Source organism: Pteronotus mesoamericanus, unplaced genomic scaffold, assembly GCF_021234165.1.
Source record: "Pteronotus mesoamericanus isolate MK-2021 breed Mesoamerican mustached bat unplaced genomic scaffold, CSHL_Meso_final contig_702, whole genome shotgun sequence".
Lineage (NCBI taxonomy): Eukaryota > Metazoa > Chordata > Mammalia > Chiroptera > Mormoopidae > Pteronotus > Pteronotus mesoamericanus.
Window position 1 is genome coordinate 4,254,577 of NW_026555239.1, and position 26,921 is coordinate 4,281,497.

The 26,921-nt window shown below is 56.3% G+C and overlaps 1 protein-coding gene across 1 annotated transcript; it reads left to right on the top strand.

Annotated features, from left to right (window-relative positions):
* SAMM50 (SAMM50 sorting and assembly machinery component) lies at nt 1–25,400 on the top strand. Its single transcript, XM_054582489.1, has 15 exons — nt 1–187; nt 4,056–4,166; nt 5,539–5,640; nt 7,639–7,726; nt 9,812–9,918; nt 10,434–10,564; nt 10,774–10,861; nt 12,195–12,323; nt 12,833–12,904; nt 13,598–13,684; nt 15,285–15,355; nt 16,816–16,883; nt 20,589–20,735; nt 21,404–21,545; nt 25,199–25,400. The coding sequence occupies exons 1-15, from the start codon at nt 167–169 to the stop codon at nt 25,242–25,244; spliced, it is 1,410 nt and encodes a 469-aa protein (XP_054438464.1). The 5' UTR covers nt 1–166; the 3' UTR covers nt 25,245–25,400.
* The last annotated feature ends 1,521 nt before the right edge of the window (nt 25,401–26,921 follow it).

The window sequence follows — 26,921 nt, forward strand, 5'->3', positions numbered from 1 at the left end:
GGGTTAAGGAGGGACATCATGGCCGCCCCCAGGGCGCTGCGTCCGAGGGCTTGTCAGTGGTGCGCTGACCGGTAGCTCCGCCACCGCTGCCCCGCCTTCTGCCCTCACCAGCCGAGCCTTGGTTGGACGCAGGCAGCTCTGCGAGGCGGCGGTCGGAGAGGGAACCATGGGGACGGTGCACGCCCGGGTAAGAAGCCCAGCGGGCTCTGTGACCTCTGGGCGGGCGCCGCGTGGCGACGCTCTCGCGGCTGCGCCCAGGGGTCCCTGGCGAGGGGACTCCGAGGGCAGCGGGGCGCGGAGGCCATAAAAACCCTGCCAGCGCGTCCCGCAGACCTCCGAGCAGGAAAGCGATACTCCGAGGAGGGGCGCCACTTGCCCAAGGTCACTCCGTGAGGCAGTGGCCCTGAGAGGAGTAGCGAAGTTCCCATGATGTCCTGGAGCAGAGTAATAAGTTTTCCTCTCCGTGGCTTGATCTCGCTACCGTCTGCCCTTTCGGGCATCTTCTCACCGGTCGCTTTTTCTAGTCTCGCGATCAGCCGCTGCCGGAGTCATGCTAACTTCCTGGAGCAGCAAGTGTCCTTTGAAGTCTTGCAACCCAGACCCATCTAGGAGTCCTTTCCACTTGTTACCGTCAAAGACGGAGCCTCTCAGTGCTTTAGTTCCGCCTTTTCAAGTGGAGGCGGTAGTAGTATTTACTCACCAGGCTGTTGCGAGAATTAGAAGACACAGTGAATATCAAATGCTTGCTTAGTGCTTGACGCGAACTAACCGCTTGCCAAACTGTTCTCCTTTATCGTCATCTTCACTGACGGCCCGAGAAGGAATATTTTGTCCAAGGTCACAGTGTTAGAGCCTCAGAATGTTCCAAAACTCAGATCTCCCTTGTCCCAGCCCCATAAACGACTTCCCTTCTACACGAGGGATTGTTTCACTGCCCTGCTTACAAGTTCTCAGTCCTTTCCCATCGTCATCCGAAAGACTGTAGCGCAGACTTCTCAACCTAGGATCCCGACCTCACATCTTTTACTCAAATGAAACACCGCTGCTTTCCTTACACACTCTGGAAGGGACCGTTGCAGCCAGTTCCCTCTTCCATCACCCTCCCCACAACCCGTATTAGCTGTCAAAGTGTTCCTATCCTTTAGAACTCAGTACAGGTCACTTCCGGCTAGACTTCCCTTTATCCCCTCTCATTTGGATGTGATGATCACTTCCTTGACATTTTTCCTCTGATGCCTTGTTTTAGCTCTGTTTCCATTTTTGTCTTACCCTTTTACATTCTGAGTTTCTAGATGTTACAGTAGGAACTGCATCTTACTTGGCTTGCATCCCTTGTAGCAGCTTGAACAAAGTAAGCATTCATTTGTTCTAGTGATACTTACCCGTGGGCTGCTCCGTGGGTGGCACTGTTGCAGGTGCTAAGAATACAGAAAAAAAGTGCTTTTTTAATTGAGCTCCTTTGATGCTAAGATCGCTGCTGCTTTAATTAATGTGGTCACAGAAATGTTTCAGTTTAGTTTGATGTTTCTATTCCAGTGGCCAGTGTCATGTGAACTTTTTGGTCAAGACTCACAGTAAGAAAACATTTTATGTTTTCTGTCCAGTACCTTCCTGCATATGTGAAACAAAAGTTTTGTGAAACAATATTCACCATGAAAACTTGTTATTTTGTAATATGTTCCGTTTGGTTCTAGTCTGTATCACTTTAAAGATGCTGTTCGTAGCTCATTGCATTTATTTCCTGTCCTATCCCTGTGGTTAGCAGTGCTTTGCACTGTGCCTAGCGCACGGTGGTCAATAAAGTTTGTCTGGCCGATACAGACCGATCTGCTTAAAGGTGAGAGGCTAGATCCAGATATTTATTTTCATTTATTTCTCCAAATACTTATTTAACACTATGCCTACTCTTTGAGATACTGAATATAGATTCTATGAGGGTGAGGAACTTGTGCTTGTCACATAGTATCTTCTTAATATTTGGTGAATGAGGGAGACAGTTAACTTAGGACATGAAGCGCTGGCCTAACTGTACGTTCATAAAGCCATCGTCTCTTACGGCCTGAATTTCAGATCAGAGAATGCGAATGGGTCTGGCAGGTGTTCAGCGAATCTCATTTCATGCTTTGAAATTTTCGGAATCTTGATGGATTTTTAAAAACATAATGGAATATAAACTCTGTGCCCAGACAGAGCATATTTGCTTAAGTGGGATGAATATGTGCATATATTCATAACCATAGTATACACTCTGCGTACACAATTTGCACAGATTTAATATACTTTTTGTATTATGTAAACTTAGAGAACACCCTTATGAAATGGTGCAGGAAAAAGTTACGATTTTAATTTGTTCATGTATTTGAGAGCTATAGTAATGATTCCATTTTTTAAGAGTTACTCACCAGAAGTGAAAGGGTATGAAATAAATGGTACATCCTTTGCCTAGTGTTATCTTCCCTTTTCCACTTCTGTGAGTTGTCCCCGTGAAGCACTCCGAGGCGGCGCCTGGTCTGTCTGTCACTGTGGCGTCCCCTGCTCTCAGCCCAGGCGTCAGCCCGCAGGAGGCCCTCAGTGAATGGTTATTAAATGGACAGAGGAAAAAAACATACACTAACCCATTTCACGAATATTTGGGTATTTCTCATGTACCAGGGCAGGTAAAAATAAGATGAAGGAGTCCTCGTAAACCTCTGATGTCGAGGTGTCCTTGTGAAGGAGACTGATTCTCCGAAAGAAACGAGGAACAGCTCACAGAGGAGATGCCATTTAAGGTGGCTCTTTAAGCTACTTACTTACAGGGGAGTTATTTCTCGCAGAGAGAACAAGGTGCCCAACCAGTAATGTGAGGGCTGGGAGTGCCCGTGGGCCTTGGGCACTCCCAAGTTCCTTGTGTGCCCTGCAAAGAAATCTAGTTGGATTCTAACCCGTGGGCCTTGGGCACTCCCAAGTTCCTTGTGTGCCCTGCAAAGAAATCTAGTTGGATTCTAACCTGTAGGCGCTCGAGGACCTTCCGAATCTTTAGGGCAGGGCTGGGAAAGAGGACATGGTACTCCCAGGTCATTACCTTCCCAGAGACCAGAGACGTTAAGAGGAGCTCCTGACGAGGAGCTGTGGAGTATTCCAGGCGCAAGGGGACCACGGTCCAGAGTCGCCTTCGCTCTGCAGGTTGCCGGCGTCTGGCACTCCTGTGCGCTCAGTTATTTATAGGGAATTCGAGGAGTAAGGAAGCTGCCAGATAACTAGTTCACATGGTTTTCCCCAAACTTGGGTATTTGCACAACTATCTGGTGCCACACAAGACCTTCTGAACACATTCTAGGAGTGTCTGGGAACCCCTGTGGTGAGGCCAGCATGTATGCCATGTATGATGTTAGGTGTGTATCATACACACTATCCTGTCTCTCCGAAAGTACCAACCCGGGCACAGCCTGTGGAGTCCTTATTCAGGAGATGCTTCAGTGCTTTGGAGATGATGTCAGTTCAGATCAAAGAAAGCGACCTCTTTCTGACCCATTTTATGAGCAGTTTTCTCTTAGTGAGACTTTCGGAATCAGAACAAATCTGTTGGGGTCCAGAATAATGTGTTTTAGTAATGTGAGACGCCAACGTAATTAGTTGTCCTAAAATGTATCCAATTTTGATTAAAAAAATTAAGATCCTTTCTCTAACAACAGAGAAGCAAATTTTTTTCTTTTCCCTGATATATGTCACTATGGCATCTTATTTTTAAATTATTTCCATTTTCAAAAGGGCCTCAGATATACAGAACTAGATTAACCATAATCCTTGGTTCAGGGCACAGTCGTCATAGTTCATGTCTGACCTTTTTAGTTACTTGAAAATTCATCTTTGTTTTATTTATTAATAATGCACCGGACACTGAGGATCCCACTGCCAACATAAGACTGGCCACTGCCCGCCACCCATGCCCTGCCCGCCTGCACTTGCCAGCGGGAGCCACGGTACCCAGTTTTCTGGAGCACCATCTAAAGACAAAACTCTTATTTTTTATATGTTAAAAGTTCATTTATCTGTGCTTCCTCCTTCCCTGTCAGAGTTTGGAGCCTCTTCCAGCCAGTGGACCTGAGTTTGGAGGATTAGGAGAAGAAGCTGAATTTGTTGAAGTTGAACCTGAAGCTAAACAGGAAATTCTTGAAAACAAAGATGTGAGTATTCTGCTGAAGGGCTTGAGATACAGGGTCCAGCACAAATAACACCCCTTTTTTATTACAAAATCGTAAGCACGTAATTCTGTAACATAACAGTATCACACTCAAGCGCACCACGTGACATTTTAGGTGAAGTGTTCAAATTAAAACTGTGAATTATTACACCCATTTAGGTATTACCCTCCCAACCACACTCAAGCAGGCATTACTTCTGCCGGGCCCTGTAGTTGTTACTGGCAACATTCACTTCCGTAACCTTCTAGGGGACGGGAAAGGACCTGACCTGTGTCCGTAACTTCATCGAAGAAGAAGGTGTAGAAAGTACATTTTAGAAAGACTAGTAACTTAGAAAAATACTGTCTGGTTTTAGAAATGTGGTTTTTACTTGATTATTTATGTAGGAAGTGTAAACAAACCCATTTTGTATTTATGTCATTAAAAAAAGGTATTTCAAAGACTAACTCAAATTATGTTTGAGCTTATACTCTATTCCCTACTCCCGGAAAAAAAGACAGAGGGTCTTGAATGAAACTTTTCTTAAACTTTGTTGCTTCTGAAATGAAAGACAGCTGAAGAAGTGTCAGCACATTTTCCTTCTGGCATTAAGCTCTTCTCTGTGTGGCCTTCCAGTCACCTGTGGTGACACATTTCCCTAGTACTTCCTTTCGTCTGGGCTTTATTTTTCTGTTACTCAGTATCATCTGCTTCCTTACACACATGGCCTTTTTCTTTCCTCCCTAAAAATACAAGCCCCTCTGAGGCAGCAGTTTGTTTGGCTCTCTCCTGCGCCCTGGGTTCAGAGTGACGCACCCCCCGCCCCATAGGGTCAACGTGCTTCTCCCGAACGGGTTAGACAGACGCTGCAGATCCGCGGGGCTGAGAGGCTTTTATGAAGCGGCGGCGGCGAGCGAACAGCAGTTCCCGCCCTGGAAGAGTTCACTGTTCCACGAGGAGACAGAGGCGGGGGCCCTGAGTCCGCACGCGTCGTGCTGTGCCGGCCACCCGAGACCCCTCGCGAGACCCCCGCAGCGCGAGGTCGGGCTGTACCCGCGGCACCCGTGGCCGGGCAGCACGTGCAGGCGGCCTCTGGGCCTGCTGGCTCAGGCGGGCGTGGTCCCTGGCCACCTGGGCACAGAGGCCGTGGGGGCCTGCACAGAGGAAGCACAGGCCTTGCCAAGAGATGTTCAGGTCACCAGTTGTTTGAAAAGGAGTGAAAAATAAATAGAATAAAGTCTGGGATTAAGAAACATGGATGGGTAAACTTGAAAAAAGACCCTTGAAAGTGATTTCAGACATCTGCCCTTCGCCCCGGAGCCTGGCCCCGTGCGCGTGCCGTGCTGAGCAGTCACTGTTCCCCTGTCACTTGCAGGTGGTGGTTCAGCACGTTCATTTTGACGGGCTCGGAAGGACTAAAGACGATATCATCATGTATGAAATTGGAGACGTTTTTAAGGCTAAAAACCTTATTGAGGCAAGTATCTCCTCTGCTCGGCATCTTTCCCACTCCTGAAGATGCTGTGACTCCCCGCGTCTGCACACCGCCACATGCCCCGCCCCGGCCTCTGTGCTGTTGACCTCCCCTCTTGCCCTGAAGGGAGCCTTGGCGCCCCATGCCAAACCACCCCACCCCGGGCACCTCCCACAGTCTTACATAGGTTTGCATTCGCCCTTGTCCCTGGGGAGGGGCGTCTGCCCCCTCTTCCCAGGTTGGTCCCTCCCTGCGTGTGTAGCCGCCCCAGCACTGGAAGGGGGCTGCTGGTGCCCAGCGCTGCCTGCGCCCAGCCCCCTGCCTGCGCCCAGCCCCCTGCCTGCGCCCAGCCCCCTGCCTGTGCCCAGCTCCCTGCCTGCACCCAGCCCTCTGCTGGCGCCCAGCTCCCTGCCTGCACCCAGCCCTCTGCTGGCGGCACCCAGCTCCCTGCCCGCACCCAGCTTCCTGCTGGCGCCCAGCTCCCTGCCGGCGCCCAGCTCAGCCCCCTGCCGGCACCCAGCCCTCCGCCTGCGCCCAGCTCCCTGCCGGCGCTCAGCTCCCTGCCTCGTGCCCCACTGCACGCTCTCCTTCGGGGCCCTCCCAGCCTCATGGGGTGGCGTTCGGTTGTCACCCTCCCCGCTGTCCCCTCGGGTCCATGCTCCATTTCTCCAGTCTCCTTCCTCGGCTGCATCATCTGCATCTTGTCCTCTGTGGGTCCTTCTGTCCCTCTGATCTTGGGACCACATATACGTGCTGGGCAGGGCACCTGCAGCTTCTTCGTGGCCTGGGCCAGAGGCTCCTTCCAGTCCTCATTTTACTTGACCTGTCAAGAGTGCTTAGCCCCTTCCACTTTTAAAAATCAGTATTTTTATGAAAAGATTAATACATAAGTACAGTTTAAAAAAAAGCATAAAACAGCCTAATGCTATAGCATGCCTAGGCCGGCCCACCCTGCAGGGAGAGCCGGGCTGCGGGTTCCCTGCGCGTCCCTCCAGGAACACGGGACGCGGGTCTGAACACGCGAGCCCCGGTCTGCACGTGCCCCCGTCGCCCTCCGTGTTGGATGTTCTGGACTACCACGGAGATCCTTTCACATCAGCATGTAGCACTGCGCGGAGTGCACTGCTCACTCTGTGTGCTCTTCCGTCATTTATTGGAAAGTTTCCTATTGACAAGCATTTTCGTAAACAGCATTTTGCTCTTGGAACAGCGCTGCAGCGAGCACCTTGGTGCGTGCGTGGTGGCACAACTGCAGGATCGGCTCTGTGCTCTGTGCTTTCAGCGGATGTGCCCCGTAGCCCCCAGAGAGACCCCGGCCCCACGCCCTCCGGCAGGATGCGGGAGGGCCTGCTTTGCAACACTGGGTGGTGTCACACTTTAAACGCCCTTGCCTACCTGTTCGGTGAAAATGCTATCTTTGTTCCAATTTGCACCTTTTAATTGTGAATGAGATGAAGCACCTTTTCCATGTCTCTTGACCCTTCTCATTTCTCTCCTGTGAATTACCTGTTGGCGTCTTTGTTTTCCATTGGGTTGTTGGGCTTTTATGAAGAAGCTTCTGGCATATTGAAAAATGATAACCGTCACGTTGCCTATGTTTTTCTTGCTCTGTTGTCTTTGGATGGTGGGCATATCCTCCTCTCTCCTGACAACTTAGAGGCCCGCGTGGGTGTGGACAGGAGAGTGTCCCCTCAGCAGGCGCAGCGGTGGGCAGTTGGTTGTGATCCTTCCCAGGAAAACCGGCTGGGCTGTATGCTTTTTGTTTTTTGGTTTGTTTGTTTGTTTGTTTATGCAAAAGAGATGATCTCCTGCTCTCTGAATAGGGTTTCCATTGCCCCCTCAGCGCTTTGGCTTTGTCCCTTCCTTTGTGAGTCTGGTCGTAGTGGCGCACTCTCCTCGGGGCCAGCAGGCATGCGAGGGTAAACCACCAGCCTGGACACAGGGCCACCGTTCGTGTGTCGGAATCTCAGAGAAGCACATCCTCTGTTTTTGCTGTCACAGGTAATGCGGAAATCTCACGAAGCCCGTGAAAAACTGCTTCGTCTGGGAATATTTAAACAAGTAGATGTTCTGATTGATACATGCCAAGGTACGTGCTGTGCGTCGTGTTTCTGTGATGCCTCTCCCCACCCGCCCTCCGGGGTCGCGGAAGCGGTGTGTGCGCCGGCCGAGGCGGCCCTGGCCTTGGCCGTTAGCAGCCTCGGGGGCCCCTGGGTTTGTGCGTCAGGCCCGGGGAGGATGGGCGCGGTTTGAAGGCACCGTCCTCTGGACCCCGCAGGGTGCCCTTCCGAGGATGTCCGGGGCAGGGAGCCGGACAACACTTGGGGCACCCAGCCCACGCGTATCCGAGTGGGTGCTGGTGGACTCTGTCGAAATACTTGCCTTAAGAGTGGGCACTAGGTGTCGGAGTTCAGTTTCAGTGTCCGTTTGCCTGTTGGCTGTGGGAGACGGGCTGGGGCTGGCCTCATGGCTCTGCTCTGCGGGGTCTCCTGGGGCTGGCGTGGTTTCCCTGTGGTGTCGGTCACTTCATCGTCCACGGCATCCCAGGCCCAGCGATGGCCGGCACTGTTCCAGCATCCACACCTCTCACTCCGGCCACGGGAAGGAGGGAAGGAGGGCGATAGGGCCCGCCCCACCTTAAGCACTGCCCCCCGCACCGCCTGGGCGAGCTCCCGCGGCCACGCCTAGTGTGGAGGGGGGCGCTGGGCAGTGCGGGCAGGCAGTGCGGCTGCACACGCAGCTAGGGAGTGGGAACTCGCGCGTGGCTCAAATAGCGGTTCTGAGGGCCATCCCAGCCCGGCAGCCCTGCTCTTGCCTGGGGCTTGGCAGGAATGCACGCTTGATTGGAGCAGGGTGCGGCCAGGGGCCTGGCGTGGCCAGCCCTCCAGGTGGCTGTGACGCAGCTGCAGTTGGAGCCCCTCGGGCTTAGCTGGGGGGTGGGGCGCGGGAGGCGGCCAGCCACGGATGTGCCCTCACGGCTCAGCTCTGCCTGAGGGTTTGCGTCCGTGACCCAGATGAATCGCACAGAAACCTGGTCACTTATTATTTAGAAAGGATAATGTTCAGCTAAGGAAACAGTCTAGGAGGTTTAATAACATGCCCCAGGTCAGACAGGCGAGGGACGCAGGCCCTGCCGCTGCCTGGAGGGCGGCCTGGGGTGGCCGGCCTTGGCAGTGGCCTTGATGGCAGCGCTCCCCTGTCTGCTACGGTCAGCCGGCCCGCTGCGGTGTCCGGGGGCGCCCTGCGCTCGCCTGGGTGCCATTAGAAGACAGCGGCGCCGGGCAGCGAGAGGCTGCGTGGGAACCGGTCGTGGCGGGGCCCCCGGGGATGGGCAACAGCAAGAGCGAGCCCTAATGCGAACCGCGCTTTGCGACAGGCACTGCGCCCTGTCGGGTCAGCTGCTCCACGTGCCTCCCTAGCTCAGGATGCTCCCAGAGTAGGGGGCGGGGGCGTGTAGAAGCTTTACTCTGTATTCAGTTCTTCAATGAATGTAAAACTGCTTTGAACAATAAAATCTATTAATATTAAAAAAAAGGAAAAAAGCGGTGCCAAGACTCCACCCTGACCCACTGAACCAGTGCTTGAGAGCCAGGGCGTGGGCGTCTGTGGTCCGGCCGGGGTCGGGATCGGGATCGGCCGCTTCCTGCCTGTGAGAGCCCGCGGCCCCGTGGGGCCCTCCGCAGGGGGCGCAGCAGCTGCACTGGGCTCAGGCCCTAATCACCCCGTAGGCGGCGTGCCTCCAGCTTGAAGGAGGCCCAAACAATCCCGTTATGTCGAATAAAGAGCTCTTCCTTCTCTCTCAGGGTTACCAGAGCCCCCCTTGTCACATGACTTCCACACCTCACTGTCAGTGGAGTTGAGACCCCCATAGCTTCGAGGCCCCCCAGTAGGAGGACAGAAGCAAACACTGCGCGCTCAGCAGGGGGCGCCGCGGCTGTCTCCTGGGGGGGCACCGCTCCCTGACCCCTCCCCCCGCAGGAGCGCAGCCCGGCGCCACAGTGTAGAGGCGGCGACGGCCTTGTGTGGCGGTCCTCTCGAACTTCAGAACAGAGGCGGGACTTCCGAAGGGGGCTGTCAAGTAAACGGAGCCTTCAGGTTGCGTCTTAGCAGCGGGACCTGACAGGAAAGGGCCTGTTCTGCGAGCCTTACTGTTGTGCGCTTGTCCCTTCCCCAGGCGACGACGCCCTTCCAAACGGGCTGGACGTTACTTTTGAAGTCACCGAGCTGAGGAGGCTGACGGGCAGCTACAACACCATGGTCGGGAACAACGAGGGCAGCATGGTACGGCCGCCGGCCTCGCGCGGGGCCCCCGCGGGCTGTGCGGCGCGCCCGTGGTCCGAAGGCGGGCGGGGGTTTCAAACCTTCACGTGCCTCGGTCTGTATTTGTGAGGTGGCCCCTGGCTTCTCATTAGCCTTCCTAGAATTGACCACCATACGTTTTGGATCATTGGAAAACAATATTAACGTTAGTAGTGAATTAGGAATGGTTTGGGGAATGTTCATGTTAAGTCTCTTGTTCAGATTCCCCGGAACCCCAGGGCCACAGCTGGTTTCCGTGAGGCTCGCAGTGCCGTTCGCAGGGGGAGCCGGCCGCGCGGGTGGGCCAGCAGGGTGTGTAGGGCACACGCTCGGCAAGGCAGGTTTTCCAGAGCGGATGCGATTGCAGGCGACCCTGCCAGACCTGTCGTCTCCGCCGTCTGTCCTGTTTCTCTGAGGCCCCGAGCCAGCCCGGGCTTTCGTTACGGGCTGTCATCCCTTCGGTTTGAACCCCGACTCTCTCTGTCTTCTCCTCCCAGGTGCTTGGCCTCAAGCTCCCCAATCTTCTGGGCCGGGCGGAAAAAGTGACATTTCAGTTTTCCTACGGAACCAAAGAAACATCCTACGGCCTGTCCTTCTTCAAACCACAGCCTGGAAACTTCCAAAGAAAGTAGGAAGCCAGACCCTTGCATATAGTGGCCGGGTGTACAGCTGGAATGGCTGCTTGCTGGGGAGGGAACCGAGCCCTAACGGGTCGCCGCGCGCTGTGGGTCCCCCTGGAGATGAGCCCCTGAAGCGCATTTTTAAGTCTGTTGCTGTAGCGTGTGCAGGTGGCGGCCCCTGTCCCGGCTGTGAAAGCCCTGTCCCGTTGCCTCCTAGCTTCTCCGTGAACTTATACAAAGTCACCGGACAGTTCCCGTGGAGCTCCCTCCGGGAGACGGACCGGGGCATCTCTGCGGAGTACAGCGTGAGTGGCGTCCCTGTCGTTCGTCCTCTGCGCCCGAGGAAGGACCCAGTGCCTCTTCACTTGGCTCCCAAAGGCAGCAAGAGGGGGCTGGGCGGGAAGAGCACTGACTGGCCAGAGGCCGGACGCTGGTGGGGGGGTGGGGTGCGGGGCAGGCATCGTTGCCGTTGCCCTCGGCGCCGTCGCCCTCGGTTCTATCCCCAGCCTGGCTGCCCGGGTGAGTGCGGCGAACAGCCACGGTGGCAGCTTCTCCGACCTGGTAGGTCTCCTCCGTGCTCCTGACTGCCCATGCCGCCGCCTGTTTGTCCCTCCTCCCGTGTGGAGGTCAGCACCTTCTGGCCGCCCGCAGAGGCTCTCCGGTCACAGAAAGCATAAGCTAGTTTGCACTCACATTTATTTCTGGCAGGACCTAGCCAAAGGCAACGAATGGGCTTACAGCCGTTCGGCCTTTTTGGCTTTATAGTGAGCCCTGCTGTTCCCTCCTTTCTACACGTGTCCCTGCTCCTCTCCCGTTCCGGCAGCTCCCCCAGCGTGGTCTTCAGACCCACAGCGGTGGCCTTGCCCGTGCGCCCGTCACGAAGCCCGTCCCTGGGCCCAGCATGCCCTGCTGAATTAGCGTCCCCAGGGACAGGGCCGGGACATGGCTGCAGTCCCCACCCGCCCCACCGATTCTGGTCTGAGGACCCCCCTGGAGCCCTGGGGTCATGCCTGGGCTTAGCCTGGCACCTGGGGGCGCTGGACACACGAGTCACGCATGCGCCTCGCCCTGCAGACCAGGGTCAGGGAAACTGAGGTAGGCCAGGGAAACTGAGACAGAGCCCAGGGTGCGGGCCTGAGCGTTGGTGATTCGCTTCTGGTTTGGCGCTGGCTGCCCGTACCGGCGCGGAAGGAGGGGCTCTCGGCCACCTTTCCGCCTCATGCTGGGGTGCAGCGGGGCCGCCCCAGCAGACACTGCTCCCCAGCACCCCCTCTGGTGGGCTGATGGGGGCACCTGGGTCACCCAGCCCGGCTTCAGGGAGGACCAGGAGGGTGTGTGCCAGATTGTCTTTGGGTGGAAAGGAAGCCTGTCGGGCACAAAGTTGTACGCAGCTCTCAGCCACGGGTGCTGTCTCCTCGCCCAGGACAGCCGGCCACGGGGCGCAGTGTTCCTGTTGACCACGGACCCCCGCTCCCCCGCCCCCTCCTCTGCTCCTTTCCCTTCTCTCCCTCCCTGCCCACCATGAGAACAGGGTCTTGCGTACTTCATTAGTTAATGATTTAAGGACGCCTCACTCCAAGGCCTGCCTGGGCGCCGCCCTGCCGCCCAGCACTGAAGTGGCCGCCCCTGTGCTTGCAGTTCCCCATATGGAAGACCAGCCACACCGTCAAGTGGGAGGGCGTGTGGCGGGAGCTGGGCTGCCTCGCCAGGACAGCGTCCTTTGCCGTCCGGCAGGAGAGCGGCCACTCCCTGAAGTCGTCGCTTTCGGTAAGAACTGTGCTTGTTCGGGTGAATATTGAGGTGCTTGGCCGCAGCCGCGGTGTAGGTTGGGACGTGGCCACCACCAACATCAGGGTGGGTTGAAAAGTGTCACAGATTGGGTGGCAAAAACAGTGTGACCCAGTCACTTCGTGAGTTTATAGATGCGGCCTGTTATTATTTCTCAATGACATTGGCGGTAATGGGGGCAGGTGTGTGTGAGAGCCGCCGGAAGCTCAGCCGAAGGCTGCAGAGCCGACCGCGGTCAGGGTGCCGCGCTCCCTGGGAGAACAGGCCCCGTGATGGGGGCGCAGCCGGCACCCGACAAGCGAGAAGTGATCGTTCCGCTCTCGGGGTGGTGCTCCCACCTCCCTCACGGGGCCTCCCTAACGCGCTGGAAGGGTCGGGAAGAGCCTAGCACAATGCCTAGCGTGCGGTTAGTGCCCAGGAAGCAGTAGGCCCTTGTTATTTTATAGACCTGTTGGAAATGAAAGTGCCTCGGCACCTGTTTCTTGCAGCACGCCATGGTCATCGACTCTCGGAACTCCTCCATCCTCCCCAAGAGAGGCGCCTTGCTCAAAGTTAACCAGGTAGTGTTTCCCACGCGCTCGCACACTTGGGAGCCCGGGGGACCGGGTCACATTTCCTGCACTGAACAACTTCCCTCCTTTGTAAACGTCGCTCCCGAGGGGCTTGCTAGGGTGTCAGTCCTCTCTCGGGCCTTCTGCCTTCGCCCAGAGTGAGCATCGCCTTCTGGCCTCTGCGGTGCCCCTCACTGGGCGGGGAGCAAAGCCGCGCTTTGGTGTGAACGGTTTCCCACGACGGAACTCCAGGCCGGGGCTGGACAGCGTAGGCCTGCCGGGCCGGGCCGTGCGGGGCTCCGTCCGCCTGGGCTTCAGCGTCCGAGGAGCAGCTGGAAATCGGGTTTCACATGAAGTGTGCCAAATCGTGAAAGATTGGCTGATTCCTTTCTCAAGCATGGGTTGGGCGACATGTGCCATGTTGTCCACTGCGAGCCCTGTGGTGAGGGGTTCGTGTTGCCAGCACTTTCCTGTCCCCGTGGGGCTGACGTGCCCGCTGTTGCTCAGAACATTTGATGGCTCTGTGCCTCTGTCAGGCCCCTGGCACCACCTAGAACAAGTAGGGCACAGCTTCCGGCAGGCAGACGGGCCTGGCGCTTGTCTGACGTGGCAGACTAGCGGACGTGAAGGGCCGCTGCCCGGAAGTGGGGCGGCCCATGGGCCAGGCGGCTGCCCCACCGCGACCGCAGCCTCTTCCCCCAGGAGCTGGCCGGCTACACCGGAGGCGACGTGAGCTTCATAAAGGAAGACTTCGAGCTTCAGCTGAATAAGCAGCTTGTACTTGATTCAGTGAGTATCTGGCCGGAATGTCGTCACCTGTGGGTTTATCCCTTGTTCTCGGTGAAGGCGGAGGAGGTGTTGGCAGTTGGGGGACTGAGTTGGAATTGCCATCAGAGCGAGTGGGGGTGAGCAGCTGGGGAAGTGTGGGGGCACAGTCAGGCAGCTCCAAGGGCCTGTAAGTGTTCAAGTCTGGTTTCAAATGAGCCACCGGCATGCGGCGTGTGCCAGCTGTGCAGCTACAGCCAAGGGAGCGGGCAGGCGGTTGACCGGGCCGGGGGCGGGGGGAGGGGAGGGTGCCTGTGAGAGACGCCGGTGAGGTGCGTGCAGGTGGTGCCGTGGTGACGAGCCGCGAGGCTTGCGCTGGCTAAGGAGGGGAGCAAGGACGCGCGAGGACCGGACGGCGGGGGGCGGCGGGGAGATTCCTAGGCTCTGCCGGTGTTCGAGCATTGGGAGTGGTGGCTGGAGGGGTGACGGGGCACCAAGGTCCGTGGGGACGCGGGACAGGCTGGGGCTCTTCCGGTGTGTAACCGCGCCGGCCTGCTCTTGGGCCAGTGGGGACGGTTAGGCGGGAGGAGGACAGGCGAGCGGGAGCTCCAGCCCCACTCTGTGCCCTGCGGAGGGCGGCACCGAGGCCTGTGAGGCCGTCTTCCTGAAGCCCGTGCCCTGCCTGGGCGGCCAGCCCTGCCTGCCTCGCTCCGCCCCAGAGCCAGGTGAGGGGCGCCCGCCTCGGAGCGCTCCCAGCTCTGCCCTCTGCTGCTTCCTGGAGCATGTCACAGTGCCAGGCGGGCTGCGGGTGTCTCCTAAATGCTCTGGCACGAGTAGCTGAGCTTGTCCAACTAGAGTGTGCAGTTTGGGCTCCTCTGCCCCTCCTGGCCCTGGTGTTCATCTCCAACCCCCTACGGAAGCTCCTATCAATAAGAAAGAGGTGTGAGCAGCTTTGAAGGACACGGGGATTTGCAAGTCAGAGAGAAGGGTGACACGAGCAAAAACAAAGCATGCTCAGGAGATGGGGGGCCAGGGCACGGGGTCGCGGTGGTCACGGCAATGGCAGGTAGGTTTCGTGTGGCGCCTTACCTGGGCGTGAAGGTCGGACCCGGTCTGGGCGGGCGACGGCCCGACCTCACAGCAGGGCCGCCTCTGAGGGCTGCGTGGGGAGCTGCGTGCCTCTGCGTTCCCTCAGCGTGGGAGCCTCTGAGCCTCCGCCTCCTGAGCTGCCATGCACCCTCCTCCTCCACCGTTGTGACACCAAGTCAGAGCGGCCTGGGGACGCAGAGTCCCTCCTGGGCCCCCCCCCCCCACCAGGCACACTGTCCCACCGTGAGGGAGGGGAAGCGGCCGCTCGGGCCTCGGCTTGTGCCTTGCCTGCGCTGGGGATGTCTTTACCCTACGTCTGGAGTTGCAGGCTTTTAAAGTACCCACAGACCACTTAGAGCTGTGCAGGTTCTCCAGCTGGACAAGCTGCTGCTCCCCTGTGGCCCGGTCCTGAGCCAGCTCTGCGGCCGTGGGCGCAGCAGGCGGCGCGGCCCAGACCCTGCGTTTCCTGTCTGCGATGCTCAGGCAAGGAGGGCAACGCCGGACACAAACGGCATTTGTGTGTGTGTGTCAATAGGTTTTCTCAGCGTCTCTCTGGGGTGGAATGCTGGTGCCCATCGGTGATAAACCATCAAGTATTGCTGATAGGTGAGTGATGATAAAGATTTTATTTTTTATTTATTTTTAGAGAGGGAGAGGGAGGGAGAAAGAGAGGGAGAGAAACGATATGTGAGAGAAACATCGATTGGTTGTCTCTCGCACGCCCCCAACTGGGGACCTGGCCTGCAACCCTGGCACGTGCCCTGACTGGGGGTCGAACTGCTGACCTTCAGTTCGCAGGCTGGCGCTCAGCCCGCTGAGCCCCACCAGCCAGGGCTGGTCGGAGAGTTCTTACTAATAAATGGATGGTGCGTCGTTGCAGATGTTTTCCTTTGGCTCTTTCTGGTTGGTTTCTTGTAAGATATTTTAGAGATGTTTATCTAGGAGAGCAAATATTTCAAAATTTACTTTGGTGTTAATGTTTAAGTTAATTTCAAAATACCCAGCATGCCTCACCCTTACTATTTTTGCCTTTTTGGGAGAGGGAGTTAACTTTATGAAAGAATTTGTGTTTCCTTTTGGGTATGAAAGAATATAGTTCATATACATTGCAGAAATATAAAAATAGAGAAACATTTAAGGAAGTAAAAAAAAAATCCTCAGTGATAAGCAGAGTTATCATTTGGGACACCTTCCTTTTCTGTCTTTTTTTTTTTTGTGGATGTGTGTTTATGTGTGTATATGTGTAATAATTTATATACACATCTGTGTTAAATTGTTGATATGTTGTATTTTGTGTGCAGATTTGTGTTCTTCCTGCTTTTTAAAAAAGTTTTAAAGAAATTATAGTGCAAGCCATTCCCCAAGTCATGAGAAATTTTTTATAAGCATTTTAATGCTTCATTATTTGCACGTAAGTGATACTGTAAAGAATGTGATTTTGTCAGTAATTTTGGGCATTTTGCTTTCTGAGAAGAGATTCCTACAGGTGGAATTACCTCTCCAAAGCCCAGAACAATTTGCAGGCCCCTGAAGAAGGGGCGGGGCCTGCCTTTCAGAAGCTGGTCACAGTTCACGCTCCCGCCAGCAGGGGGCGGGGCTGCCCTCATTGCTTTGAATCAAACACTAGTAATTGGTCTCCAGGGCAAGAAACTCCTTTTTTAACCTGGCATGACTTTAAAATGTCAGCGTTTTTAAATGGCTGTTTGGAAGTATAAAATTTTTTTAATTTCTAAACTCTGGGACCAAACAGTGTAACCTTCACAAATACGATTTCCAAAAATGCATTGAGAAGTGTGTGCAGGTTTATGTGCGAGGACGGCCATTGTCGCATTGTTGATAATAGCAAAAATTCTAAAACTGCTAGTAGTGAGATTATTAAATTCGAACACAGGCATTAGGAGGAGGACCAAGTATCAAAAAGAGTGAGGGGAGATTTTTAAGAAGTTGACCATACCTGTGCCTCTTCCTGAACCTTTCCCCACATGGCCCAGTGCCCCGGGAGCTCACGCCGCACGTGCCCTGTGTCGCGAGACTGTCAGCTGATGGCTTTCCTCTATCTGTTCCAGGTTTTACCTCGGGGGACCCACGAGTGTGCGCGGATTCAGCATGCACAGCGTCGGGCCGCAGAGTGAAGGTCTGTTTTCCCTGCTGTGCCCGCGTCTCGGTTTGGAAAGGGGGTGTCTGTTTAAATTACCACCGTGGAATTAGCACCTAACACAGCACCTACCACACGGCAGACCTGGAAAAATGCTTGTTAATAAGGGAATTGTAAAAAACTATCCAAGGGAAAAATACACGCTGGTGACCCGCGGTCCCATTATTACCGGTTGGCAGCATGAGTGAGCATTGGGCTGATAGGCATGTGTCCCTGTGCTCGCCTTTGCCTGTGTACTTGCTGTCGTGTAACCTGCTTCTCCGCCTCCGCCGGTAACAATGTGTGGAGAAGATTTTTGTAGGAGTATTTTGTCATTTTTAATGGCTGTTCATTTTATCTTATGGACACACTGTAATTTAAAAAAATCAGTAGACATTATTTTTGAGAGCAGTTTCGGGTTTGTAGAAAACTTGGGCGGAAATCCCAGGGTTCCCCGGCTGCCCCCGTGACCGACGTGTGCGCTGCTGGGCTGCACTGTTGTCGCCGAGCCAGGGACGAAGCGCGAGCGCGAATCCCGCCCGCCGTGCACGTTAGGGCCACGCTGCGGCCAGTGGCCAGTGCGTGGTGGCCCCTCGCTACTGTCACAGTGCCATGCAAAAGCGGCGCCTCCTCCTGTTCACCCCCCCAGTCCGCCACACCCCGTCTCCTCACCCTGCCCGCCCCCCCGCCCTCACTCCAGACAGCCGCCGGCCCTTCCACGGCCTGCGCGGGGCGGCCTCTTCCAGAGGCTCGGACCGCGGGCCCGCAGCGCGCAGCCCTGCAGACGCGCAGCCCTGCAGACGCGCCTGCCTCCCTCCGCGGCGTGCGTTTCGGGTTCCTCCGTGGCTTTTCATGGTTTGACCGCTCAGATGGTTTTTTTGCCAAGTAATATTCCATGTAACAATATAAGTAACATTTCGATAATACCAGTTTGTTTATCCATTCACCTAATGAAGGACATCTTGGTTCGTTTCCGGGCATCCAATTTTTGGCCGTTATGAGTAAAACCAATAGAAATTTTCATGTGCAGGTTTTTGTTTGGACATAGGTTTTGATTCATTTAGAGAAACACCAAGGAACACAGTTGCTGAATCATTTGTAAGACTGTCAGACTGTCTTCCAAAGTGACCGCGCCATTTTGCATTCCCACCAGCAGTGAATCAGAGATAAAACTTGTCATTTTTCAGTATTAGTTTATGTTAGTTTTAGCTGTACACACAGCAGTTAGACAGCTGCATAATTTATGAAGTGCCCCCCGCCCCCCGTATTTCCAGTACCCACCTGGCACCGTCCATAGTTACCACAATATTATTGTAACGGTTGCCCATTTTATCTTATTGCCATCCTAACTTATTTTAAAACCAATCCCCAGGTTTTAGACATGTAGACTGTTTTTTTCCCTTATGATTAGAAAGCCCTGTGTTGGTGAATAACGTAGCTGAGTTTTCGTGCTCATCCTTCACCTCTCCCTCACTACATAGCGTTCCAGGTGTGGGGATGCCAGACCAGAGAGCTTTCAAGCGCTGTGGAGGCCGCATGCTGGCGCCGCAGGCCCGGCCTGGCCGGGCTCCAGGCGCCTCTTCGGCACCTGGCGCTGTATCCGTCTCTCCACAGGTCACGAAAAGCTTCGGAAACATTCCCTACATCGATGCGTTTATTCCAGTTTAAAATATTCTACCCCAATTTTTCTGTTTTTTTCCTATCTTTGTACCTGCAACTTGAGATTTTTATACATAGTAATTGCCTCGTGCATAAATTTTAATACAAAATACAGATTATTTCTTTTCACTTATTTTTAGTATTTTTATCAGTGTCATTTTCTTCAAAAAGTAACAACTTATGGTTAGTTTTTTTTTTTTTTCATTAGAAGCAAATATTATATAGCGATTCTGTGAGGGTTTAGGAGTCTTGCACTTGCCTGAAAATTCAAACACAGTGAGATTACACTTAATTATCTATCAAATAGGCCATTGGTCAGATTCTATGGGTAAGAATGTAAATTGTAACTTTTCATGAAAGCAATTTGACACTGTGTATCAGGAGCCTAAAATACATGCATACACACGGGGCCTTTAATAACAGGCCCCGCCCACTGGAAACCAGAAACCCAAGTGCCCATCAACAATAGGATAGGCCCCTAAAGAGCGGTGGTGTCACCCCATGGAACGTCCCACAGTGCGAGGGTGCACGTGCCACAGCCACCGGCCAAGTAGACAGCAGGCGCAGGCTCAGCAGCGCGCAGGAAGGCGGAGCCCGGGCCCTGGGGGCTGCCACGTGCGTGGGGTGCCCGCCGGCCTGCGTCTGCGCAGTGAGGGCAGGCGGTGCTCGCACTCACTGGGGGTGGCGGGGGTGGGTCGGGAGAACAGGGTCTGCGAGGGAGCCCCGCGCACCTGTCTCTGCACCTGGGTGCTCAGCATAGGGCGCGTTCACGTGAGGAAGTTACTGAGCTGTTGTACTTAGGACGCGTGTTTGGGAAATGCGTCATGGGGTAATGTCCACCACTAGGACATTACGCACCAGTGTAACAACAAAGAAGGAATAGACCGGTGCGTATATGTGATGATTCAGGCACCAACATCACGATTTCACGGAATATATTAAGTATTAGAGGAAGGTGCTTACGACATATTAAACTAAGAAAAAGGCAAGACTGAGAGCGCTCTCTGTAAATGTAAAGCGGCTTGTGTTTTATTTTCTCATTTATAATCATTCATTATAATTCACCGGATTAAAGATACCAGAAGGGTAGCTGGTTATCTCCAAATGGCAGGAATGAAAGATTTCTTACTCTTCTACATCCCTATGATTATCAGCTTTTCCACAGTGAGTTTATTCCTTTTACAATCAGACAGAGCTGGGTAGTCGCAGGGAAACAAAGTGCTGGCCCGTGGGAGCTGGTGGGCGGTGGGCCGGTGGTCGGCGTTCCTGGCCCTGTTCCCGCTGGGCCCGCAGGGCAACAGGGTGGGGACTGGAGCCCTGAAGTATTGCAGGAGGTAACCCTGGAGGCAGCGCCCCCCCCCCCCCTTGTCCTTGCATCAGATGCACTAAGACAATTTACAAATCGTATTTTGCAACAAAGTATAAACATTTAGGTGTGTGTCAGTTTTTGGTCGCTTCAGTGTCTTGGCTGTTGGTAGTTAAAGCGGAACGGGCGGGGCATTTCCAGAAGTCACGCACGGGTGCACTCTCGGGGGACGGTCCCAGCCCCAGTGGTCGTACTTTTTAAAAACAGCCTCTTCTCTTGCGGTCGAGCGGGGACGCTGTTCCCGTGCATGGTGAGTGGTTGAGTGGTAGCCGCTGTGCAGGGGGCCGTTCCCAGAACGTGCACAGACGTGGTCTGCCCTCTGCCTCTCTCGCTGTGGCCTTGGCGTTTTTGCATAATGACACATTTCGTTTGCCAGGCGATGTGTTCTGGAAATTGGCACACGTGGGAAAAGTGATTTCCATACGGTCGTTTATTTCAAGCCCTTCACAGATGGGATAAATTCTTGATTTCATCCTTTTCTAAATCACCTTAGCAGTTTTTTCCAGTTCAGGTGCCACGTGAAATAAACCAGGAAAGTGGAAGCTTGCTGCCCCTGAGGCTCGCAGTCTCAGGCGGGGGAAGAGCAGCTGAGGCCGCGCCCTGGGCCACGTGTCCACAGTGCGGGCATCAGTGCGGGTCGCGTCTTGAGACTTGTTTTGCTTGCCCCCTGCCTTCCTCAGGAGACTACCTGGGCGGAGAGGCGTACTGGGCTGGCGGCCTGCACCTGTACACCCCGCTGCCGTTCCGGCCAGGCCAGGGTGGCTTCGGAGAACTTTTCAGAACACACTTTTTTCTCAACGCGGGAAACCTCTGCAACCTCAACTACGGTAAGCCCGGCCTGTTCAGGGGCTGAGACCGGGCCGTTGACTTGGCGTTTGAAAGCACAGTGCCCAGATAGGTGTCTATCTTTCCATGTGACGTAGTCCTTCTGTGTAAGGACTGCCGCTTACTTAAATGTATTCCTGCAACGCTTGCCACTGGCCCCAGAATAAAGCCATTGGTGGGATGAATGGAGCACATGTGAAAAATCATCATCAAATGCTGCCTGGCAGAGCAGAGGCTCCTTGTACACTCAGCATACATGTCTTGAGCACCTGCTCTCTGCTTGTCGTTGAGGCCATGGTTGGTCCCGTCGTCAAGGGGCTCAGGACCAGGGGAGACCCACAGTGGGCGTGTCCAGCTAGGGGGACGTGGAGGGGTATCTGGAAGAAGACAGGCCCTCAAAGCAATGTTTGGAGCTGGCTTCCCCGGGTGGTCAGGGCAGGGGAGATGCAGTGCTGGGCAAAGGGACCGAATGTGTCAGGCCCATAGGACAGAGAGGGCTTGGCTTCCGGGACAGTGAGAAGGAGGGTCCCGCGGTCCCTCTTGATTTTGGTCTCCCTCCTCCTTCGTGTGCAGGGCCCACAGCGAGCAAGGGAGCCAGGGCTTGCGGAGGACGGTGTCCCGGGGAGGACAGGGCTGCCCACACCAGACACGCTCTCCTTTCTCTTTTCAGGGGAGGGCCCCAGAGCTCACATCCGTAAGCTGGCCGAGTGCATCCGCTGGTCGTACGGGGCGGGGATCGTGCTCCGGCTGGGCAACATCGCGCGGCTGGAGCTCAACTACTGCATCCCCATGGGCGTGCAGGCGGGCGACAGGTAGGGGCCGGGGCTCTCACGGTCACTCGGCGCTTTCCCGTAATCTGACTTTAGTTTGTTTTGTCAGTCCTCTCATCAGTGGCTGCTGAGAGTCAAGATTTTAGGAGAGATTGAAGAGTTAGCAAAAGATGGAAAACACACACATTTCCCTCCATTGGGCTTTTCTCTCGTTTGGAGGACTAGGGCGTGCCCCCCTCCCCCGCCTCACCCTGCTTGCACTTGTTGCTGCCGAGTAGCGAGTAGCGGGAGCTCCCCGAGGCCTGGCTGGAGGGGCCGCCAAGGCACGATTGCTGCTGCTTGCGGAACTGGGGCGGCGGGGGGGCGGTCTGCAGGCCCAGGCCCAGGCTCGGGGCGGAGCTGTGCGCCAGGCTTCTCACGGAGCAGGGGACCCCGCCCCCGGGGCCTTGCTCCACTAGTTCTTTTACTGAGCAAGATTTGCTCACTCTTGCATGGGTGAGTGCCGTAGGGGGCAAGCACAGTTACAGAACTCAGGTCCACTTTTTAGGTCACGTGGTAGGCATGGCATACATTTTAAGAAGTCTAGAAGTATCATTACAGTATGTGTACAGTTACAGTATGTGTACAGCGTGGTGTGGTATCAGCTCGGGCCGCTGTACAAAAGGCTAGACTCAGGGCTTGCCCACCTTCTCACTGTCCTGGAGGCTGGAAGGCCAGGGTCTGGGCCTGGCTGATCAGGTCCTGGTCGGCAGGTGGCTGCCCTCCCGCCATGCCCTTGTGTGGCACAGGGAGGGGGACCGCAGGCCAGCTCTCTGGTGTCTCGTCCCACAAGGACGCCGACTGCACCCTGGGGATCCCACCCCCGTAGCCTCACCTAAGCCTGATGACCTCCTAGAGGCCCCACCCCACGTGGTGGGAATCGGGGCTTCCACGTTCGCGCTGGGGAATGGGGGACACGGCCGTTCCCCCGTAGCCCAGTGTTGTCTTCTCTGTCTGTTCCCGTGTTCCTGTCTGCAGCACTCTTGGCTGTGCTTTTCCTCGTCGGCGTTCTGTCCACACGTGCGTTGCCAGCAAATGGTGGCACTGTGTGGTCACAGCCCAGTTCCGAGACACAGCTGCTGTGGAAATTCTCTCCCAGCCATGTCCCGCCTCAGCGTGGCGGGTGCCGGGCAGGCGGGGGGGCCTCCAGGCAGCGAACTTTCAGTAACGCCGAGAGCCAGGGTGCGGCCCCGCGCCTCTGGACAGCCCCCCCCTGCCCCCCCGCGCCGGGAGGCTGGTGCCCGCGCGGCTGGGGAACCCCGGCGCCCGGGTGTCAGGGCCCTGCCCTGGGGCCGCAGCCGCTCTGGTGCCCGCCCCGCTCGTGCCTGTTCTCCCCGTGGACGCTGCGGCCCCACCTGGCCGCTGTGCGGTTGTGTGGCCGGGGCGAGGAGCTTAGCCTCCCTGGGCCTCTGCTGTCACGTCGGAGGCTGGACGCCAGCGCTGGGGACCGCTGGCGGGTGTGATGACGGCAGGGTGGGCGTGCCCGCCGCACCCCGAGCAGGGTCCGCGTGCTCCCGGTGCGTTTGGCTGTTTCTCACATCGGTGTTGCTTTTGGGTGTCGTCGCCATGCCAGCTTCTCACAGGGAAAGGGCTCCTTTAGGGGACAGTTTCCCTCCGCCCATGCAGGGCCCCTGCGGGGCGCGCTGGCCTCTGTGCTGAGAGGGGCCCGATGGGTGTTGTCGCCTGATTGCAGAGACGGCAAAGCATGAAGAGATGGATGCTTTTGTCTAGAGCAACGTTTGTGCCATGGGTCGCCTTTTCGCAGGTTCCTGACACCTGTACGATCTCGGCCAGATGAAGCTAGTGTCGCAGGCTGCTTTCTGAAGGCCTCAGTCCTGCCGCAAGTGTGAACACGGGTCTCCCTGCCGCGGCCGCCGGCTGCCGAGTGCATTTTGCAGGGAGCAGCAAGGGTACAGGCCGGTGGCAGCCACCTGAGCCTCCGCCTCTCAAATGTGGATCGCAGCCAAGGCAGGTCGCGCGACGCCCTGGCTGCGGGCGGGGGGCCTCGGACCCTGCACTGCTGGCTGGCGTTCCCATGAGGCGAGGCTGTGGCCCAGCCACACTCCGCAGCAGGGAGGGTGTGACGGCTCTGTGTCTCTTCTGGGAGCCTTGCCAGGTGCAGGGGGGGAGGCTGTCATTGGTGTTTATCGGGTGCTCGCCTCGTGTGAGACGCTGAGCTGAGCCCTTGATCCTGCGCTGTCCTGGCTGCCCCGTGGGTGCCCTGTGCGGCAGGGGGCCACGCCTTGACAGGGGAGCCCGAGACTCATAGCACGTACCGTCTGGTCAGCGGCCGGGCCAGGCCCCGCTGACGCCGAGGCATCACTTCCCTCCGCCCCCAGACATGGCCAGCAGGAAACCCCGCCCGCACCGCCCGCACCACCGTCTCCGCTCTTCGGAGGCGGTAGCGCGAGAGCGCCTATTGCCAGTATCCCCACGCCGGGCCGTCCTGCACCGTGGCCTCTGTCAGCGGGGGAGAGGAAAGTTGCCTCTCTTCTTGGCCGCCTGCTCAGCAGAGCTCTGTGTCCCACGCGTCTGCACTAGCTCCCTGTCTCAGAAAGCTCCCGGCTGCTTCCAGGATGGGCAGTCGGTGTGTGTTAGCAGTGTTTCGTACTAGTCCAGCTGTACAAGGAAATACATTATAAATGTCTTACTGCAAAGAAGTGCAAGTGAGCTTTAGCGGTAGCTTTATTGTCTGTTTCTCCAACATGAGGATCAGCTCCAGGAAGTGTCTGCCACCTCCTCTGCTGGCGGGGGCGGCGGGGGCGGTGGGGGCAGCAGGCGTGGCCGCCAACCCCTGCCCTGCGGCTCCTGGCCTGCAGCCTGGGGCACGCCCAGCGGCCCGGGCCCCTGTCCTCCAGGCTGAAAGGCGCCCCCGCAGGGGCTGCCGGCAGGAGGCTGCGTTGTTCTTGTTGCTGAAGGCCACTGGGTGTCACTGTGCTCCAAGAAGCCAACATCGCTGCTTTTGGGAGCTGTGGATTGGCCTGTTTTTCACATAACCTTGACAGAGAACGGCCAAATTCACCTTTCAGCGCTCCCTCTCTCTCTGGGTTAAATTTGAGAATTATGTTTCAGAGAAGAATTTCAGTGTGGTTTCTTCCGGAAGGACGAAGCCTGCCATGTGCATGATGTGTTGATGTGGTCACGGCAGATGCTGATTGTGGACAGTGGCTCCCGCGTGGAGTCGCTGGGGCCCGGGAGCGCAGCACCCGCCTTCACACCGCCTGTGGCGTCAGAATCAGAATTTTGTGACGTTTGAGTGGTGTTGTCGGGATTTAACCTTCATTTCTGAAACTCGGCAACTAGCAGGCTGAGGGATGAGTTACCCGTGTGCGAGTCGTGGGCTTGCCCCTGGCGTCTGTGCTGGCGTCTCTGATGAGGCTGCGGACCTTTACAGACATGGAAACAGTTTTGAAATGTTTGCTAAATTTTGTGTGGAGGGGCTTGGGGCCCCGCAGTCTCTGGATCCAACCGCACCAGCACCGGTGTCTCACTGAGCCCCGTCCCTGGAGACCAGTCACGAGGGAGGCGGGCAGGCGGCCGGGGGATGGGCACCCAGGCGGTGACGGAGGAGAACAAGGAAGGACGCAAAGTGCACGCTGGAGGAGTTGGGGGGCGGCAGGGCCGGCCCCAGTACTGACTCCCCGCCCTCTTCCTAGGATATGTGACGGCGTCCAGTTTGGAGCTGGGATCAGGTTCCTGTAGCCGCGGCAGAGCGCCCTCCAGCCCCGCGGAGCGGCTCCGGGGCTTGGGCGGCAGTGAGTCGCTCACACCGCACACGGGCTCTCCACGCAACACGCTGAGCGAATCTCTCACCGTCGCCCTTGTGGGAGTCCGTGTCAATAAATTTTCAAGACAAACACTCGATGCGTTGTGGATACGATTTGCTTCCCTGACCAGGGTCGCACGCTGGTCCCTTCTGGGGACCAGGAACCAGGAGCCGGGGTGCAAGACAGTCCAGTCGCCGTGTGCTCTTTCACGTGCCCCTGCCCTGAAGGGAGCCCTGCCAGATGGCCTCCCGGTCCTTTCCTCCCCGGACTCAGCAAGTCTGCCGGGTCCCACGCGGCGGCGCTCCGCAGCGCCAGGGTGGCCTGCGAGGAGCGGGGCGTGCGCCGCCCTCACGCCGGCAATGGCAGGTGGTGGGTGTGCTGTAGGCCATTCGAGTCGCTGAAACCTGAGCGGCGTGGCAGGAAGGACCGTGTGTAACCTCAGGGACAGGGACGCGAGGCAAAGAGGGAAAATGTGTTCCCTAGAGAGCGACAGTTCCTGCCGCTGCTCTAGCAAACTTCCCAAACCTGGTGGTTTAACAACGGGGCGTAGCTGTCCTGCCGCCTGCGGGTTGGAAGCCCAGGGGGGTCTCCCAGGCTGGTTCCTCCTAGGCGTCCTGGGTGAGAGCCTGTTCTCCAGCCTCGCCCGCCTTCCCTGGCCTTTCCCGGGCGATGGCCCAGCCTGTCTCCGCAGCTGGCCGGGGGCGCCTTCCAGGATCCTCGGACTCCTTGCCTCTCTGTCCTTATGTGACCCCTGGGGGTTGTATTGGGCCCGCCCGATACGCCAGCCACTCCCCCTGATTCAGTCATCCGAGGGGCCGCCACAGTTCCATCCGCAGCCACGAGTCCCTGGCTGCGCCCTGTGACGCCGGCACAGGTCCCAGGAATGAGAGCGTGGACATTTGGGGGGACCACTACTCTGCCCAACATACCCAGTATCTCTCAATATCATATTTTGGGGGATATACTTAGTCACATGTGGAAAGTTTATTATTTTGGATGTTAAACTTCCTTTGAATTCTGAGAAAAAAATGGCACCGTATGAGGATGTTGGGGTTGCAGGCGATGCCCCGCAGCCTCGGGGGAGGGGTTTGCCGCTGGGTTTCTTCCCCTCCCCAGGCGGGGCTGGGTTCCCGCCCCTCTGTCCGGAGACCTACGGCTTGCGTCTTGGCCGAGTGAGCCTGGGGTGTCGGACAGCTCGAGTCCTGGGACCCGCGTCATCCAGGGTCAAGCTCGCGGGTCCCCGAGGGCTGTCGCACCTGCCACCTGAGTGGGCTGCGTGGATGTTGCCGAGAGTATGTAAGAAGAAACAGTTTTCCCTTTTTTTAAGATTTTTATTTATTTATTTTTAGAGACAGGGGAGAAACATTGATGCGTGCTGGAGAGATGCGTCCACCCGTTGCCTCTGCACGCCCCCAGTGGGGACCTGGCCCGCGACCTTTCTGCCCGCAGGCTGGTGCTCAGGCCACCAAGCCTCCCCAGCCAGGTCACCAGAGACCATGTTACCTTTCTTCATGGTTGGGAACAAGGGAAACTATTTTTTTTTTTTTTACCCTGAATTGTTTTTATTGTTTACAGTTTTACATTTATGCCTTTGGCAAAATAAGAAACCTCC

Coding starts and splice junctions, on each gene's coding strand:
- SAMM50 (XM_054582489.1), top strand. CDS start 167: ATGGGGACGGTGCACGCCCGG. Junction 12,905..13,597: donor CCTTGCTCAAAGTTAACCAG/GTAGTGTTTCCC, acceptor CTCTTCCCCCAG/GAGCTGGCCGGCTACACCGG. Junction 13,685..15,284: donor AGCAGCTTGTACTTGATTCA/GTGAGTATCTGG, acceptor GTGTGTCAATAG/GTTTTCTCAGCGTCTCTCTG.